An 18130-nucleotide genomic window follows, 5' to 3' on the forward strand; every position below is an offset into this window, starting at 1 on the left:
ACCTCAGACCTTGCTGGCAAATTCTGTAACGCTGCTGGTTAGTGTGTAACAGCCCAGCAGTGTTGGAGTGGGGCTGGACACCTTCAAAGGCGTGTTGCACGACTCAAAACAAGCGTTTGGAGCGAAACATTGCAAGGAACACAAGCAAAGCTGAAATTCAATGGTCTGATCATTTCCTATTTAGAAATGCACGCAGGAAACACACAGGATGAAACAAACCTTTCCATGCCAAATGCAATATGAAGTGGTGTTGGTGTTATAGAAAAGTATCTCTCTCTTTACTCATGATAAATGTATCTCCACTTGTTATTTTAATACAGATGCTTTCCTGCAAGTAAATAGTTTATGATGAACTGGCAATGTTGAGGCGAAGTTGTTCTTAAATCACTGCTTTTTGAAGTTAGCAGCAAAACTTCCGGTGACTTCAGGAGAGCTGGGCTTCTGCTCCAGTGTCAGTGTCACTGTTTTTGTGAATGCCACTCTGACTTATTGGATCTTGGCATGTTTATGTATCATATGAGGAAAAGAAAACTACCCTTGTGAGCTGTGAAATTAGTCAGTGAACTTTTGTAAAAATCTTGTGCGATGACCTATTAAGGATGAAGGATCTTTTTGTACTTCCTTACGGAAATCTTCCTTTCTCTCTCCCCCTGCCCCCGAGTTGAACTGCAGATAACACACAAACACAGGCTCAGATGTGCCCTTCAGAGAGGCTGTTTGCTTCTGCAAGTTGGCCTGTGGTGCTCAGTTTGACTGATCAGCAGTTTATGTATTCTATGCAAATCACAGGAGCACAAGTTTCAGACAAGTCAGATATGGAAGGTGGACAGTACTGCTTTACAAGGGCAGTTCCTTGATCCCCATGTTGCTTTCCATCTTTAGTCATAAAGACATGGGATGGTTCCCTTGCAGTTATAGGAAACTAAAATAATGAATTTCATGTTGATGGTGGCAAGCTAGGGGTACTTAACAGCAGCAAATGCATAAATACATACAAAGGTAGAGTGTTGGAGAAAAAAACATGATAAACAGAATAACAATTGCTGTCATGTTTCCATTTTGACAAGCCTTCAACATGCTGCTTTCCATCAATAGCTGCGTGGTTTAAACCCCATAATTACAATAATGGCATGTGATAACTAAGCATTCATTTTTTTCCTGCTGTTTCATTTAAGTAAAGACACTGGATAGAAAACTGCTTTTAAAATGCCAAAGCTTTGTTAATGATATTTAGCAATCCATGAAGACTCTAAGCAGATGGAAACCACATTTCAAAAAGTAGGTTCAGTTAGCCAAAAAGAGCAAAGCTTTCTGAATTCTGTGTTGTGCAAGTATGGAGAATGGTTGTTTCCTGTGGCATAGTGCCCGTGGTGGCAGTTCAGAGTATAAGGAGCATCTTCAGAGAAATTACTGTTGCTTCTGTTCTTCAGAATGAGCATAAATCTTTAAGATCTGGTCCAAAGTTCAAAGCAGTCTGTGAAAAAGATGCCATTTCAGTAACATTCCAATCTTAATGTTTAACAGCTCTCATTATCTCCTGATAAGCCAAGAAAAGAAAAAAGCCCAACCTCCTACCCAAAAACCAAACTCAAGTGGAATGTGTAAAATAGTCTATTGAATCCTCTTCATAAGAATTAATTGAAAAGGTGCTCTAGGAAGACAATGTGAGGTTTTGGTGAAATTGCATTATTGTGTTGAAGCTGAGCTGTTCTGAATAACGTGGATCTTAATAAATTTTCGCATGGAAAAGGCCTGATATGTGAGAATAAAATGTTGGATGCCTCATTTTTTTTTAATGGAATGTTAACTGCTCCGGGCATTAAAGAATTTAAATTACAGATATTTTATTAAAAGCTTCTTTTAAAAACCCCATCTGAAGCTGACTCGATCCACAAAGCAAATAAATACTTTCTAAAAACCACTATTGACCCAGGCCATAAGACTCATTATGTAGGTTGTGCTTCAGCTTTACTAGAGGGGGATCTTCTCAGCAAGTGTTTACTCCAAGAAGGGTTTCAGAGGCATGCAGTTCATTATTATAAAGTTTATGGAAAAGGTCATTGTACTGGACACATTTGCTTTAAGAATCAAGTAAAACCAAGCGGTTGATTGGAAAAGTTCAAGGAATTTTTTTCCCCCATTACTAAAACAGCAACTTTCTAAAATTCAGGAGATAGAAAATAAAATGTTTCTTTCTGATTAGAAAAAGAAGCACAGTAAAGGTATAGAAAAAATATAACTTCCTAAAAATTGTAAAGTGTTGTTTACTGAAGTGGGCTTGACTTTGATTAGGCTCTGTCCAATGGATTGTGGTGGCCAGGTCATGCTGACTTCCAGTTGCAGAGGTGGGGAAGTGCTGCAGTGACTCACTGCACGAGTGGGCCCCGATTCCCACGGGGTTGGTGATACAGTAAGACCTTGAGCTGGCTCCTGACCTGTTGTAGCCGTGTGAGATGTCCAGCAGTTACATTGTGCCGCTGGAAGCTGAAGTACTTCCTTGCACTGGGGCCATGGTCCTTTTTCCTGAAACCAAAAGGCATCAATGCACAACAACACTTTAGATTAAAAAAATGCTTTGTAATTGGGAAACACTCAATATTTAGCTGTACTTGGAGAACAAAGCCAACATTTGTACCACTTCAATGTTGTTCTTGCCCAAATTTAAAGTAATGGGATCTCAAAGGACTTGTTAGGCACAACTTTGATTCCCTGTGAAAGGACTCAGAGGGTACTCAGATTACAGCTACTCTGAAATCTACTGATGAGAAGCCCAGCAACATTACTAAGTATTACAAACTATTGTGATTACCAAAATTTCCAAAACCAGAATCATAGGAAATAGTATTAAAACCTGTCTATATAGTGATTTCATTTTTATATAGTACTTTCTTCTTACCAGTTGAGTACTGTCACATTACAACTTCAATTCCTTCATGGTAACATTGCAAATATTATCATCTAGCTCTTCCTATTATTTGTAATTTTCCTCTCATACATTCTACTCTTGTATTTTAGATATAATTTAAGAATTCTCCAGATAGTGCTTAGTCTGTGGAAAGAATAAAACCCCACTGAACACAGCTGACTAACTGGGAAGTTGTTACTTAACTGGGAAGTGTTTTATAACCTTTCTGACCTGAGGTTGCACAGCACGTTAGGAATTTAATTTCCCCATTTGCTGGGAGTTGTCAGCAGTTTGGCAGGGAGGCTGTCAGCCCTCCCAGGGGACACTGCTGCAGGAGGGGAGGATCCTTCCAAACGGCCTGGAGTGCTGACCAGAAATGTAACTTAGGAAGGGCTTCTTCTCCCCCTCTAAGGTGGGTTAGATGTGTGAATTTTACCTACTTGGGGATTTGTTTTTCCTTGTAGAATTAGACTTGCACATCAAAATACTGCAGTGTGCAGGAAGCTGATGTGGCAGGTGTGTGCCCTGCATTCCAGTGAACCGGGAAAGAGCCCTAAGACCTCAGACCATCCAGCTCAGCTGGACCCTGTGGTGACAACAGCAAAGAAAAGCAGCCATCAGGGACTTACAAAGTCATGTGTAGCTTTTCATAAAATAGAGAAATGGCATAACTTTCTTATTTTCTATTTTAAGTTGGTGTAAAACACATTTTAAATGAGATTTGGTCTTGCAAAGTGCCACTCATGGACTCTCTTAAGAGAGGAGGTACCTATACCGTTAAAAAATGTTCTTGTTTTTATCCCAGTACTGGATTAAACCTCTGAAATTATGTAAAAGAAAATAGTCTTGGACTTTCAAAACTCAAAACTAATGTGTTAATAAATTAGAATAACCAGAAAAAGATTTATCTCTTTGGAAAAACTTAATAATCAGTAGTCTAGCTAGGAATACTCTCTTGTTTGCATTCAATAAGGAAAATATTTTTGTTTGTATTGGAATAGCTGAACAGCTGTCCCTGACTACTTTATTTGCTGCACAAAGAAAAGCAAGATATTGTCATAGATCTCTGTAAGCTGTCCTGTATATTCATTAATTTATTTACTAGATACTGTTACTATACCCAGCAGAGCCCCCTGCTGTTATAAATTCTCCTGAAATACCTTTCTATGTTTGCTATGTCTGGAACTTCTCAGTTAAGAAAAAAAAAATAAAGATAATTTTAAAAAATCCAGAAGTAGTCTCAAGGTCCTGTGTGCATGGACTTGTTCTGGATTCAGGAATGAAATCTGGATGTCCTGCCTACAAGGGACACGTTTGTCCTTTTGGCAGCAATTACAGTTTATATGGAAAATAAACTTGTCTTATCTTTATGTATCTCTGGAGAAAGACCTGTGCCAATGGATTGGCATAGGTTGGAAACAACACACAGAGAGAACAGGGAAACAAATACACCCTCTGAGTCATAACTTTAAATACTAAGGAGAAAAGGAAAAGGGCAAATGAGCCAGTTTAGCAACTCTGCACACAGACAGAAACCACCACACACATGGGGAGCCTGAGATGCTCTTCAAGTACAGAGCAGTGTATTCTCATTCCCTGTGTGGGAACAAGGCTCAAGGTAGAGACTGACCAAGGAGGAAGGACAGAAAAAATCAACAGGTTGTACTGGCACAGGAGAGGATATTGCAAATGATGTTTGATTCTTTATTCATCGTACAATACTGGTAGTAAGGGTGGAGAGGGCTGGCATGATACACCAAGAATCTGAAGGATTGCATAAATGCAGTTCACCCCGCAGAAATTCAGATCCTGCTGAGGCGGCAGAAGCCTCCTGCTGTTCATGTTGCTCTGGTCCTGATAACATTTTACTCTAAAAACATCGCATTTGCAAGCATTACCAGGCTTAGATGCATGACTGAACACCCCGATCCTGGAACCAGCAGGCTCCTAAAGGCACCAGAGCAGCAGGCGATAACCATTCCCCTCCACTCCAGTCTTTCTTTTGCCGAATTTAGAGGAAGATCAGAAAAATTGTGTTTGATGCTTCCTGGCGGCTCGTACGTTTCGGTCAGGCTCCCTTCATCCTTCCTCATCCCCAGGCTGCCCTATGCCCCTGGGCTCCCCTCATCCTCCGATCTCCCTCACCCTCTGGGCTCCCTAATCCCCTGGCTCCCCTCATCCCCCAGGCTCCTTCACCGCCCCGGGCTCCTTCATCCCCGGACTCCCATCACTCCCAGGCTCCCCTGTCTCCCAGAGCTTCTCTCATCCCCCGGAGTCCCTAATCCCCCGAGCTCCCTTACCCCCAGACTCCCCTCATCCCTCTGGCTCCCTCATTCCCAGGCTCCCCTCATCCCCCGGGCTCCCTCATTCCCGGGCTCCCTCATTCCCAGGCTCCCCTCATCCCCCGGGCTCCCTCATCCTCGCGGGCAAGAGCAGCTCCTCCGTCGGGGCCTGAGGGGGCGCGCGGACCTCCCCGAGGTCCTCGCACCGAGCCCACCGCCCTCTCCCTCCGGCCCCTCCTCCGGCCTTCCTCCCTCCAGGCCCTCCCTCCGGCCCCCCCTCCAGGCCCCTCCCTCCGGCCCTCCCATCGGCCGCCTTCCTCCGGCCCTCCCTCCTACTCCTTTTGGCTCCTCCGCTCCTCCACTTCCTTTCTCCTCCCTCCTGCTCCTCCCTCTACGGCTCCTCCTGCTCCTCCCGCCGGCTCCTCCCGGGCGGGCGGCGCTCCGGCCCCGGCAGTGTCAGTCACGGCCGCGGCAGCAGCGAGCATGTCCTCCAGTAGGGCCAAGAAAGTGAAGATGGCCACCAAGTCCTGCCCGGAGTGCGACCAGCAGGTGAGCGGCCGCGGGCCGAGCGCGGGGGTCTGGGCAGGGAGGACGCGGAAAAGCGTCTCGGTGCCGCTGCGAGGCGGCGTTTGCGTGAAACAAATAATTGCTGCCTTTTGCAGCTTCCTGCGTGGAATGGGGATTAAACGCCGCGTCCCTCTCGCAGGGTAGTGTGCTGGTTACATTGCGGTGAAGTCCTTAGTTCTGTGCGGCTGCGGCGTTGTTTGTGTGCTCGCGGTGCTTAGTAACCGCGGGGTTTGTCACAAATACAATGGGCTTGGTGATTTATATAATGCAGTTCGCCCTTTGGATGCCTGGTGTGCCCCAGGCTGGGCGTTCGGCGGCGTTGTTTTCTCCCGGGGCACTTTGGGAGCCCCGCAATCGATCCCTGGGCTGCGCTCTGTGCCCCGCAGCCGGGGGCTCCCCGGAGCCGCCCGTGTGTCCCTGGTGTGCACAAAATGGAGCTGCTCCCGCTCCGGCACCCGCAGCGGCCGCCTCGCACTGCTGCCGTGCCGGGAGCTCCTCTGCCTTCGCCGGGGACGATGTGACTGCTGAAAACAGGCCGGTGGGTTCCAGCGGAGCCCCGAACAATAGCCCAGCGCTGCCCCGGCGGCCGCGGGGCTCGGCGGAGGGGCAGAGCCTGTCACATGCGGTCATGGGAACCGCGCTGCTCCCGTTCGACCCTGCCGGCGGGCTGGGACACGCTGCTTTAGCTGCACTTGGGGAAAAAAAAAATAACCTCGTGCCATTTTTCTCTACTTAAAAAAAATCGTATTATTTGTTCTGACTTGCATAGTTTTTCCAGTGTTTCTGCTCCTGCTGGAACAGTTCGGAGTGCTGAGCTGTGTGTGGGCGTCCTTTCATGTTTTAACCAGCGGATGAACCGCTGCAAATGCTCACGTTAAGCACGTCACTGAAGTGCTATTTCTGAGAAAGAGTCGTGTGCCGAGTTCTGGTTATTCGGTTGGTGAAAGGAGAAATGAAAATGAGTGAGAAGTTACATGTGAGAGTGGGGGATTTTTTTGTTTGGCTTTTTGTTTGTTTGTTTCTTTTTTTTTGTTTTATTTAATAAACGTAGTGAATGTCAAACCAACAATAGAAAGGGCAAATAAGCAAACACTGTAGGCTTTTTAAACTGATGTGAAATCTTTCACTTTGTTCTACACTTTAAAATACATATATGCATATGTCAGTGTAGATTTTCTCTTAGCAACTCTTCTGTGGCTAATATGGAATTAATATGCATATATGTCCTGCCCTGGCACACGTTGCTCACAGGACCTTGTTTTTCACTGCCAAATATTTCAGAGGGGACAAGAAACTAAAACCTACAGTACAAGTCACTCTGGGGAAGCTCTCGTGTGACTCTTCAGTGGTTGTGTCCTATACTAGTCTTTCTTAAATTTTTCCATAAACAAGGGCTTTGCATTTGTTTCTGAATTCTTAACTAGAACTGGCGTACATGGAGATATTGAGGCAGCCACAATTATTGTAATGTAATATTGAGTAAGACTTCTTAGGCTTTAAAACTTTTTTTATCGTAATTTAGATGATATATCATTGCCAATGATATTTTCACAACCTAATTAATTTTCACAGCCTAATTAAACTAGGGAGCCTGAAGTATTTACAGTCAATCAGAGGAAATAATTATCACTTCTTAATTTAGTGTCAGGTAAAATTTCTTGTATAAGAAACTTAATTTCTTTTTGGTTAGGAAAATGTTAAACGAAGTAAAGTAGTGTTTGTAGGACTGTGTTGCCTTAATTATGGTGCAGGATGTTACCAGTGTAGGTCTTCAAAGGATAACTGACACGTTTCAGTGAATAAGTCCATTCCCTCCCAGTGATGCACACACCTACATGCCAAACCTGTAACGTGAGAACAGTATTGTTCTGTTAAATACAGTTAAGTTCGTTGAAAAATACTGGGTCTGTTCCAATCCCCTTGCGTGGTTTTGCCAAAAGTTTTTTTTAAAGCTGAGCCTGGAAACGTAATTATTGCAGAGACCCAAGTGTTCAAAAATGGATTTAAATGGAACTCCTGTATCACCTTAAAAATACACACATTATCTGCTAGACTGGGCTTTAGTACTGTTATACTGACATATGAACAAGGAGACAAGTGTGCACACAAGCTTGCTACATTCTGAGCTTTAAGGTTCAATAAACCTTTATTGCAATTGGTTTTATTATGTCAGCATCTCCATAAAGGGAATTAAAAAGTCTTTAGTTCTGTAAAACCTGTATCAAAAGTCTTATCTGTAAGCTGCTTACAGGGTGAAATACAGGAGTTGGGATGTGCTGCAGAAAGCAAAATAATTTGTTTATTCCGAGTAGCAGTTAAGTTCCCCTTTACAGATTCATGTACTATTTGGGCAGGGTTTTTCCTAGCCAGTGGTTAAATTGGGCAGACAGTCGTGTTTCTGTGCTCCTGTTTGTTTCAGTGGACATTGGCAAACTTGTAGCGACCTGTCTTAAAGAATTACACTGGAGAAAGTCCCTCCTGCTTTTTCTCCCCCACTGTCATGCTTCGACATGACTCGACTTTTATGTGTGTGTTATTTTAATCTCTTCCAGATCTCTGTTTAAACTTGCTTTGATTTGTGTTTTGAGTCTTAAACCTAATCAAAGCAACATGGTGTATTCCTTACTACTTTTAAAAGATCTCAGAAGATCTTGGCATTAAGGTAATGAGGTTTGTAATTTATCACTGTGACCTTTTTTAAAAAAATTGCTCCAAGTAAGATTTTTTTTTTTCATTTTTTTGTATTAAATGTGGCATTTCTTGTTTTACATTGTCGTATTCTGGGGGAACACACTGCTCCTGTCTGCTTAGCTGATCGGGAAAAGCACTGTATTCTCTCAAACTCTTGGGCCTGCAGTCGGTTTTTGACTGGCTGTGGTGGGTTATTTGCATTTTGAATTAACAAGGTCCTTCTGTAGCCACCCGGCCTTGTCTCCAGCTCTGGAGCAGAGTGTGGTACAAATGCATCTGTTTTGCTTCGGGCTCTGTTGTGCCTCCTGTTTAAAGCTGCTCCTGCTCTCTAAAGGAGCTGCTTTCAAATGCTTCTGAAAGTGAATGTATTCTGAATGCACTGATGGTTTTAACTGATAATTATTTTTTAAAAGTAAATAGAGGAAGCACAACTGGAAATGTCTGACTGATTTGACTGGTGATATTTGAGAGCTCTGAAGAGAAATTGTATTTCTATTTTAATTCAGCCTTCCTTTAATGCTCTCCACTTTCCCCCACCCCCTTCCTGCCAGTCTGGGGAAAAGCAGTGCAAAGCAATCACAGCAGCTGTGCATTTCCAGCTTGGTTTTGAACAACTGCATAAAGAAAAGGCTTGCTGGGTGATTCACAGCAGAATCTGGTTTTATTATGTTTAAATACAATTGTATAATAGTACAGACCACAGTTTGCAGTACTGACTGAATTGGAAGAGTTATCTCTGCCAAATGAGAATTACTGGTGTGTTTGTTTCTTCATCGGGAAGGAGTTCTGTCATAATTTGAAATTATCTGAAATATTTGTCTTTTGTTTTCCCAGGTTCCTGTTGCATGTAAATCATGTCCCTGTGGCTACATATTTATTAGTCGAAAACTCTTGCATGCTAAACGTTCTGAGAGATCCCCACCCATCACAGGTAATACTGACTGAGGGGCAAGAAGGGGGCAACAGTTCTTCCCCCTTATTTCTTGCAGGCAAAGGATTGAGTATTTTACTTCTCTGTGTAAATTGACTGTTGTCAGTTCACTTTCCCTTGAATTTGTGCCTGGTAGACTTTGAATATGTTAATTTTGCTTGAATTTTGAGGAGGGGGGCAAAGCTGGTGTTTTCAATCTGTCTTCCTTTGCACTTGTGATGTTGGCATTTTCTCTGTGTATGTTCTAGCTGTGCACATTGGTGTCTATGCAAAAAAGCTCATTACAGGAAGCTTTGTGTTAATCCTATTTCGAAGCTAAGTGTCTAGAAGTGCCAGAAGGATCTGATTTCAGAGTATGTGCTGATTGAAGCTGGGTTTTCTGAAAGTAAAAAATTGGTCAAAATGTTTAATCTAAATCCAGGTGGGTGTTGCTTCTCTCTCCATGGGTTGAATTGAAAAATAGTGTAATTTTTGTGTCCAACTTGTGTGTCTTTTGTTGATGGATAGAGTAATAAGTCAGTTGAATATGCATTCTGGCAAGAATAACATTCTTCTTGTGATCATTTTTATCACTTCCTCCAGTCCTAGTAGGAATGAGTGAGAACAAGAACCTGTCAGGGAAGATGTATATTAAAAAAAAAAAACAAACAAAAACCCCAAACCAAACAAAACCAAAAAAACAAGAAACCCAACAGCATATCTGATCTAGAATGTCCACTTTTAAAAATTATCTACCAGACCTACAAAATGGAAGTTAAGCATTTGATGTTTTGTATCCATGTTTTGAAGGATCTTGTAGGAATTAGATGACATTATGCTGATAACTGAACTTCCAAGGTGGAGGAGGTTAAGAAATGTCTGTGGTAGGTTGGAAGTGTTAGTTTTCTTTCCTCTTCCCCAGTGGATGAAGTAGTTAAAAATGAAGCTGAAGACCATAATCTGGTTGTATAATTGAGTTTTGTGTGTAGGAAGTGCACCAGGGGAGACAAAGTGAATATATGCTGGGGGCCATCCCGTTGGAAAGAGCTCTGGAAAGCACTTTTTACTGTGAGGGTGACCAAGCACTGACACAGGTTGCCCAAAGGGGTTGTGGAGTCTCCGTCCTTGAAGATACTCAAAAGCCTTCTGGACATGGTCCTGGGCAACTGATTCTTGGTGGTCCTGCTTGAGCAGAGGACAGGTTGGTCTCCAGAGGGTCCCTGGCCACCTCAACCTGTTGGTGACACTGTGAAATACAGGTTTTGTGTTAACATTAGTGACAAGTTACCCTGCTGTCCAGTTTGTACCCTGTGCCTGTACAGAACTAATGGGACAACTGCAGCAGGAGAAAATCAGTTCCCCAGGAAGATGTGGTAAGAGACTGTGTATGTCTATATTGTGCTCATAAGGTACCTGCCACTTCTTTTAGGAAATGTTTCAATATTTTCAACAATATAACTACTGCAGAATGGTGCTGCAGCCTTGCACATGTGCAGCTAATCCATGTTCAGTAGTGTGCTGTGGTCACTGTACTATTTTGGGTACCCAAGCTCATTAATTTATACTTAACCTCCAGGTGAAACTCATGTAAATACACTTTTTATTTATTTATTTATTTTTTATTTTGGTGTGTAGAAAAACATTACCCCTGTCACAGCCTTGTCACAGGCTGCATGTGGTGGGACACCTACACCGTGTGTTGTGCCATTTACTAAAGCATCTTTGACTCAGCCTTTGATTTGTCTGAGCAGCAGGAACGATTTCATTGTTACTGTCAAAAGATGATCAAGTGTAGTGGTGTTTGCCTGTGTGATAAATCTTTTTCTTTTGCTAGAGGAAGCAGGTGCAGTGGGCTGTCCTCATGGCTATGGTGTGTGCAGTTTGTGTTTCCATCTTGTTTGGGAAACTGAGCTTTTTGTGTACCAGCAAATGTCTCATGTTGCAAAATGCATTTGAAGCAACTGAAGGCTTGATCCTTGTAATCAAGAGGCAAAGTGTCATTCTGGATCTGAGCCCTTAATTTCTGCATGGATATCATGTTTGCTGTACAGGCATAGACATCTAACCACCTTAAGGAAAAAAAGGTGGGGTAAGCACTAGGAATGAATTAAGAACAGAGATGAAAAGAACTCTGGGTGAGTCCATTTCTATTCCTTTGCACAGAAAACAAGAGCGAGGCCAAGCGGAGGCGAACAGAGAGGGTTAAGCGAGAGAAGATAAATTCTGCAGTAAATAAAGACTTAGAAAACCGAAAAAGATCCAGGTCTAACAGCCATTCAGACCACAGCAGAAGAGGAAGAGGAAGACCTAAGAGTGCCTCAGCAAAAAAGCACGAGGAAGAAAGAGGTATGAGAAGTGGAGAAATACGTTCACTGGGTTTTCTATTTGTATGAAGACTTTTTTTTAATCAGTAAACTTTTATGCCATTTAAACCATTTAATTAGACTAGTTCAGCCAATACCTGATATCTTAATGTAGGCTGGGGACTGTTTCACATCTGTAGAGACCTCTGGTTTTATGTTTCAGTGTCTGATGAAACAAACCACAAAGATCTAAATCTGTATTTTTAGCCACTGTGTCAAGTTTCAGCATGTAGGTTGAAAGCCATTGGACCAAAGTGTGAGGTTTTGTTTTGTTTTTTATTAAGGTGCTGCTGCTCTATATCACAAGGACAAACAATATGATGATGTCTGTTGTCAGAGAGGGATTAGAATGACTGGATTGCTTAAAAAGTTTCTTAAAAGCTTTTGGAAGGCCAGAGTAAAAAGGGCATTGCTACTATGACCTGAATTTTGGAGCCATGTTTCTAGAATAACACTCTGGAGGAAAAAATGCCTCCTTGATTATTAAGGTTCCTTGGTAACCTGCTGGGTTTAGTCTTTATGCAGCCAAGAGACTGTTACATGAGGAGACTAATTCTGGAGCCCCTCAAGAATGTAACTGTCACTTAAAATTTCTATTGTTTTAAGAACCCATTGGCACTTTGTTTGCTATCTGTGTTTTGGAGATAGTAATTTTAGACCTGAATTATGAATCCAGAACTTAGCATGGACTTAAAAAGGTTTAAAGGCAGGTAAGAAGACTTCATACAAATGTTCAGAAGATATTGTTCTTAAAACACCTCGAGCCTTCAAGTATATCTTGTGGTATAACTCAGAAATGCTGCTATTTTTCCCTTCCAACTTGTTTGTTAGCAGAAAAAAGAGTGCTAATTCATGCTGCAAATTCCTTTAGTTTCTCACTTTTCAAAACCAGTTTTGATGTCTCTGCTGTTTGATTTAAATCTGTTCTTTCTTAATGTTTCTTTCTTGTAAACAAGTATAAATTGGGATTTAGTGGAGTTTTTTAGTGCTCTGGATTTGGAAAGAGGAGGTGGAATTTGATTTCTGTATTTTTTTCTGGGTGGAAATTGTTTTCCTATAATAGGAATGCACTTGTAATACCTAATCTCTTCACTGTTTCATGTGGCTTATTGATGTATGTAGCTTCCCTATTTGTTATTGACCCAAGGTAGACTTTGTCTAGCAGCTTTAGGATCCTTTCTAGGCATTTTAACTGCTGGTCTAGTTCACAAACAGCTTTGGTTTTAAAATTCCAGCAAGCTGCTTGGGTTGCCATATAAAAAGTAAATCTTCTTTTCTGTCCCTGGAAAAGAGGAAAGCAGTCAAAGGAAAAGATCCATTCTCTTAAGGCATGTTTTGTAGTCTCCAAAAAGAGACACATTTTCCTATTCAAAACTAGGCTGAGTGTTTCTAACCTCCTGCTGCATCCTGCTAAGTACAATATGCCAGTGCTTGGAGGTAGAGAACTGGAGATAGAGATGCAGTGAGATCTTTGCATCAGAGTGTGTGTGTGTGGTGTGCCTTTTTCTTGGTGTGTTTTTTAAAGTTGAATCTCACTTGGTAAGATTACCCTCATCTTCTCTTGCTCTTGCCATCCCCTTTACTTGATCTTGTGATACTGCTACAATCTCTTGCTCACCCTCTTCTGCAGAGCTGGTACAGAGCCTGGGTTCACACCCATTTGTCATTATCTTTGCTCCAGTACAGCTCATCTTATTGTTCAGCAGTAAGTAGGCTTAGAATATTTTCTTACTTCTGACTTATTTCTGGTTATGTCAGACTGTAATGTGTCACTGTGGTGATTTTTGGGCTGATTAAAAAAAAAGTGATATATATGGTTGTCATGGCTATAAAAATAAATTCAATAGTGAACTCACCATTTTGTAAGTAATTACTATAAATCAAGTTAACATTGACCTCTCCCTTTTCAAATCTCTTAGAAAATTGACCTAACTACTGTATGTGGAGTAATTAGTGGGAATTTTAGAAATAATCTTCCTTTACCAAACCTGGTGCTTGATAGTGTTGTTTGTGTATATTAAGCAACTGTAATTCTACTACAGTTAAGGTGCTTTTTGTGACTGATTGCTAGACCTGGTATCAGTCTGTGTAGTGTTGAAAGTCAGCTCTGGAGTGCAAGGTGTCAGCTTAGTGTTGGACTTTAAGTATCTTATTTCCTTGCCTGTTGCATGTTTCTGTGATATTTTGGGTACACATTACTTAGCACTAGAGATTGTGCTGTCCTTCTTTCACCCCAAATATTTGAAAAGATTACTTGCATAGGTGTTAAGTATTTGGTGCCTCTTGGGCCTCTGCAGTGCCTAATGCCTTTGTAGATGGAAAAAACAGGTGAACAGAAAACACCTCAATTATAATAGCATGGAAGAGCTGGTCATCTGTCCATTGGAAGGCCACTCAGCTATGAAAATTGTCTTCCTAAAGACCCCCATGACATTTGTAGCTTTGCTTCCTTGCTTGCCATGCTCTTTCCATACATAGTGTGCTTGTTCCCAGTTATGTCTGTGCCTTTGACTGGTTCTTTTGTGTCCTTTGTGACTGGTTCACATTAGAGCAAAGAGCTGCAGGATTCAGCAGCAATTAAGAACAGAAGAAGCAAAAAGGCTTTTTAGAACGAGCTATTTTTCCTGCATATTTAGCAAGGAGGAATGGAGGGGGAGGGAAGAGGAAGCTGATGTAGACTGAAGGGATATAGCAGAGTGCTGGGACCCAGAAAATAGTCCTGTCACATGTTCCAGAGCCATTTGATGACCCTGGAAAATAGGAACTTCTCTCTGCAGGCTTGGCTTGTCAAAATTATCACTTGATTTCTTCTTCAGAAATGGTACAATATATTTTGAAAATAGAAACACTTCATAATAATTTGACTCTGATTTTGTTGTGGTGATATGTTCTTTGTTGCACTGTGTGGGACTGACACACAGCCAGACCTGTTCCCAGGCTGCCTTGTTATCTGGGTACCAACCCTGACTGTATTAAAACAAACAAAACCCTTGTGTGCTGGAGGAAGTGGTGTTGGTTATTCTGAAAGAGGTTACCAGCAAATAAGGCTCAATAAGGCTGGTCTGTAGAATTGCTAAAGCATAGTTGTTATTTAACGAGGGATGAATCTCCATAAAGTATATATATTTCAGTATCCTGATAAAACTGAAGTAAATTTTTGGCCCAAATTTTTCTTTTCAAATGTTTTCCAGCTGTATTACTCACACAATTGCTGCCGAGTGTGCACATTTGAAGTAACTTTCTATCTTGAATAGTAAATCTATGCAAAATTTGTGAGGGGGAGGGTCAATATTTGATTTGTAACTATTCAGTTTTAAGGGCTACAGGTATAAGGGGTTGCAGGAGATGTGGGAATGCTAGAGATGTGCTCCAGAAAGACCGACTATTTTCACCTAAATAACCTCTTAGTTGTGCAGCAAAAGACTTATTATTTAATGTCTTACTGTCTATCAGAAGAACAATACCATTTTTGTCTTTTGTTCATAATAGAGAAATGAGTCAAAGCTACTCTCAGATAAGATTGAAGTGGAAAGTTTTAACAGAGTCTGCAGAAGCCACAGTGTGCCATGAGCAGCCTGTGATGAAATGTCATGCAGGTGCAGGCTCTTCACTTGCTACTGCTGAGAGCTGGAATTGCCCTGAGAACGTGTGAAGCTTGCAAACCTTAATCCCTGATACTCTTTGATATTAAGATTTCAGTAAGCTGAAATCTGTCAGAACAAACCTGTCCCGTGAGGACAGAGGAGAAGGGCAACTAAAATTTAAAAAGTCCAAAATCTGTTAACAGTAGCCCAGGGATGGGGGGGGGAGAGTACTTTTCGTTTTGCTGGGTGCCCATATATTTAAGTGGTTGCTGGATTTGGATCAGGAAGCATGAAAGAAGGGGTGGGGTTTAGATATGAAAATACAAAAGATTAATGTGGAATAACCAGTGTGTGCAGTGTCTGTGCTCAGAACAACTCCCAGCATTGTTAATTTTTAAATGGTGAGAGGGAGGAAGTGGAGCAACCCAGACAGAGTGTACATACAGGAACTGATTTGTCTTAAACTACAAGGCAGGACTTGCACTGAAACTCAGTTTCTAACTCATTTCAAACTCAATACCCTAGAGAATATTGTCTTGCATAGCCAGGGAACCAACAGAAAGCTTGTTTCTGCTGTTTCTGTATCAGTATTAAATCAGAACTCAGTGGTAAAGGATTTTTCAACTCTCCTACTTAGTTTTCTAATGCAAGCATTTGATTTCACAGGGAAGGCAGTCTGTTGGAATTCTGTCCATAGCTGTAACATAAATGTGAAACCAAATCTAAAAATATCGTTATGAATGTGAACCCATTGAGGGGTAACTGGGTGAGTAGGTGGAGAGAGGAAATGCTGGGATCTTTTTTCCACATGGTGTATTCCATTATTTTCCAGTGCTGCCTTGTCTTTCACTCTCCCATGCTAGTTCAGGTGTCTTGGTGGAGCAGTTGCCACATGTGTGGCTGTGTTAGTGAGACAGAGGGCTCTGGCAGGTGAGCTTTGTGTCATGATTGTAAATTAGTCCAGGCCACTCTGTAGCCTGGATTAGAGATGGAGTTCCACAGCTGGGCACCAGCCTTAAAGCTCTGAATGCATTTCTCTCTTCTTTGTGTCCACAAGCCTGGTCTCTGCTGACAAAACTGTTTCTTTGTTGGCTTTATTTTCTTAATGATTTGTGTCAGCTACCTGTGGCTGGATAAACTGGGATATAAATACTCTTGATGTGGAGTAGGTGATATTTATGAATGTGATATTTCTGAAATCGTATTACTTTACAGGTTTTTGTGGTGGGACGTAGTTTACCTGAGCACTGCAGTGTGGAAACTTTTCTATGGCTTCCTGTTGTGTGTCTGTAGCATTGAAACAAGCCAGCATCAGCAGAGACTGACAGGTTTTCACTTGCTCAGTGAGGTGTTAGCATTGTTCTACAGCTGGGATAAGATGGAAGAGCTGCAGTGTAGAAAGTCCAGAAATGTTCATGATGATAAATTAGGAGCCTGACTTCTGCCAAGTATCTGCTCTTTGCTCTTTGATGCTGTAATGAAACTCTTGGGTTTCTTTCACTTAGATGTAAAGTAGGGGGACAAATGTTGTGTTTAATGAGGATATTGTAAAATAACCTTGTTTTCTACAATATGAGGTGTTTATGTAAAATTAAAAAAGCCAACAGAACCAAAACCACTGAAGGAACACTTGAACACTTGTTTATCGTTATATTAACGACTCATTCTTTTGTCATGGTTTAAGAACAGAAATTCACTCATGCTTTTGGATGACTAATTCTGTGGCTCTTCCAGCACCTTTGTGTGCCTCCCTTGCTTCCTCCTCTTTCTCAATCCCTCATGCATAGGAGTTGATTGTCTGACTTCAATTCCACTACTTCACATAATTTATTAACTTCTGTGTAACTTGTGTTAACTTGGAATAATGGAAAAAGCTTCTAATAGTACCTTTTTTTTCTTCTACAGAGAAACAAGAAAAAGAAGTGGACATGTATGCTAACCTTTCAGATGAAAAGGCCTTCGTATTTTCGGTGGCCTTGGCGGAAATAAACAGAAAAATTATCAATCAAAGACTCATTCTGTGACTTTTAAGCACAGTGTGGTGCAGTTCATGCAGGATGGCTGGCAGGTTGCCTAGGTGTCATGGACTCTTGGGAAGTGTGTTGTCTACGCCAACAAGGACCATAGTATTTCCTGTTAAAATTCTGCTGCTGTTCTTGGAAATGGAATTCTGTCTCTACCAGTCAGAAAGAAAGTGTTCACAACGTTGTGCTGTGAGAAATCAAGAAGCAGATATGTTTTACTCCTTGAAGACAATTGCTAGACAAATGCACAGAGAGACTGCACCTGTTCCAGAGCACTTCTCTTGAATTTGCTGCCAGAAATGCAATATTTTAAATATTTTCAGAAATAAATGATTTTCCTTTAAAATTATATATTTCAGATTTTTCAGCTATATTGCAGTTTATGTATGTACAGTTCACATAACTTTTTAATAAATTGATATCCCAATATTTTATTGAACTGGGAATTAAGTACATTTGTGATACTCAGGGTGTGTTGGTTTTAATCTTCTTAGAAGTCTGGTATTCATCCTAGGTATGACTTGAGACTTAAATTTTTTAATAGGTGTGGTATAATTCTGATAGGAAGAAAACTAAAGTGGTTTAATTTGGGGCGGGGATTATTTTGTTAGACAACTTCATATTGTGTATGAATTAGCTCTAGAAAATCATTTCCTGTTACATAGAGTTGTTTCTTTAAAATCATATATACTTTATGAGGTCAGACTCCTGAAGTTTAAGAGCTAAGCACTTGTTTTATAACAACAGTTTGCTGGTCTCTGCCTTGCCCAGCCAGTAAGTTCTTCTCCCAAACTCTTTCTTGGG

General features: G+C 41.4%; 1 protein-coding gene across 1 annotated transcript; it reads left to right on the forward strand.

The window, feature by feature from the left end:
- Positions 1-5595: 5595 nt before the first annotated feature.
- CUNH16orf87 (chromosome unknown C16orf87 homolog) lies at positions 5596-17755 on the forward strand. Its single transcript, XM_008933486.3, has 4 exons — positions 5596-5736; positions 9280-9376; positions 11519-11701; positions 17208-17755. Exons 1-4 carry the CDS (start codon positions 5671-5673, stop codon positions 17324-17326), a joined length of 465 nt encoding a protein of 154 aa, XP_008931734.1. The 5' UTR covers positions 5596-5670; the 3' UTR covers positions 17327-17755.
- Positions 17756-18130: the final 375 nt, after the last annotated feature.

The sequence above is a fragment of the Manacus vitellinus genome, unplaced genomic scaffold (genome assembly GCF_001715985.3).
Source record: "Manacus vitellinus isolate BGI_N305 unplaced genomic scaffold, ASM171598v3 scaffold_10_pilon, whole genome shotgun sequence".
Taxonomy (NCBI): domain Eukaryota; kingdom Metazoa; phylum Chordata; class Aves; order Passeriformes; family Pipridae; genus Manacus; species Manacus vitellinus.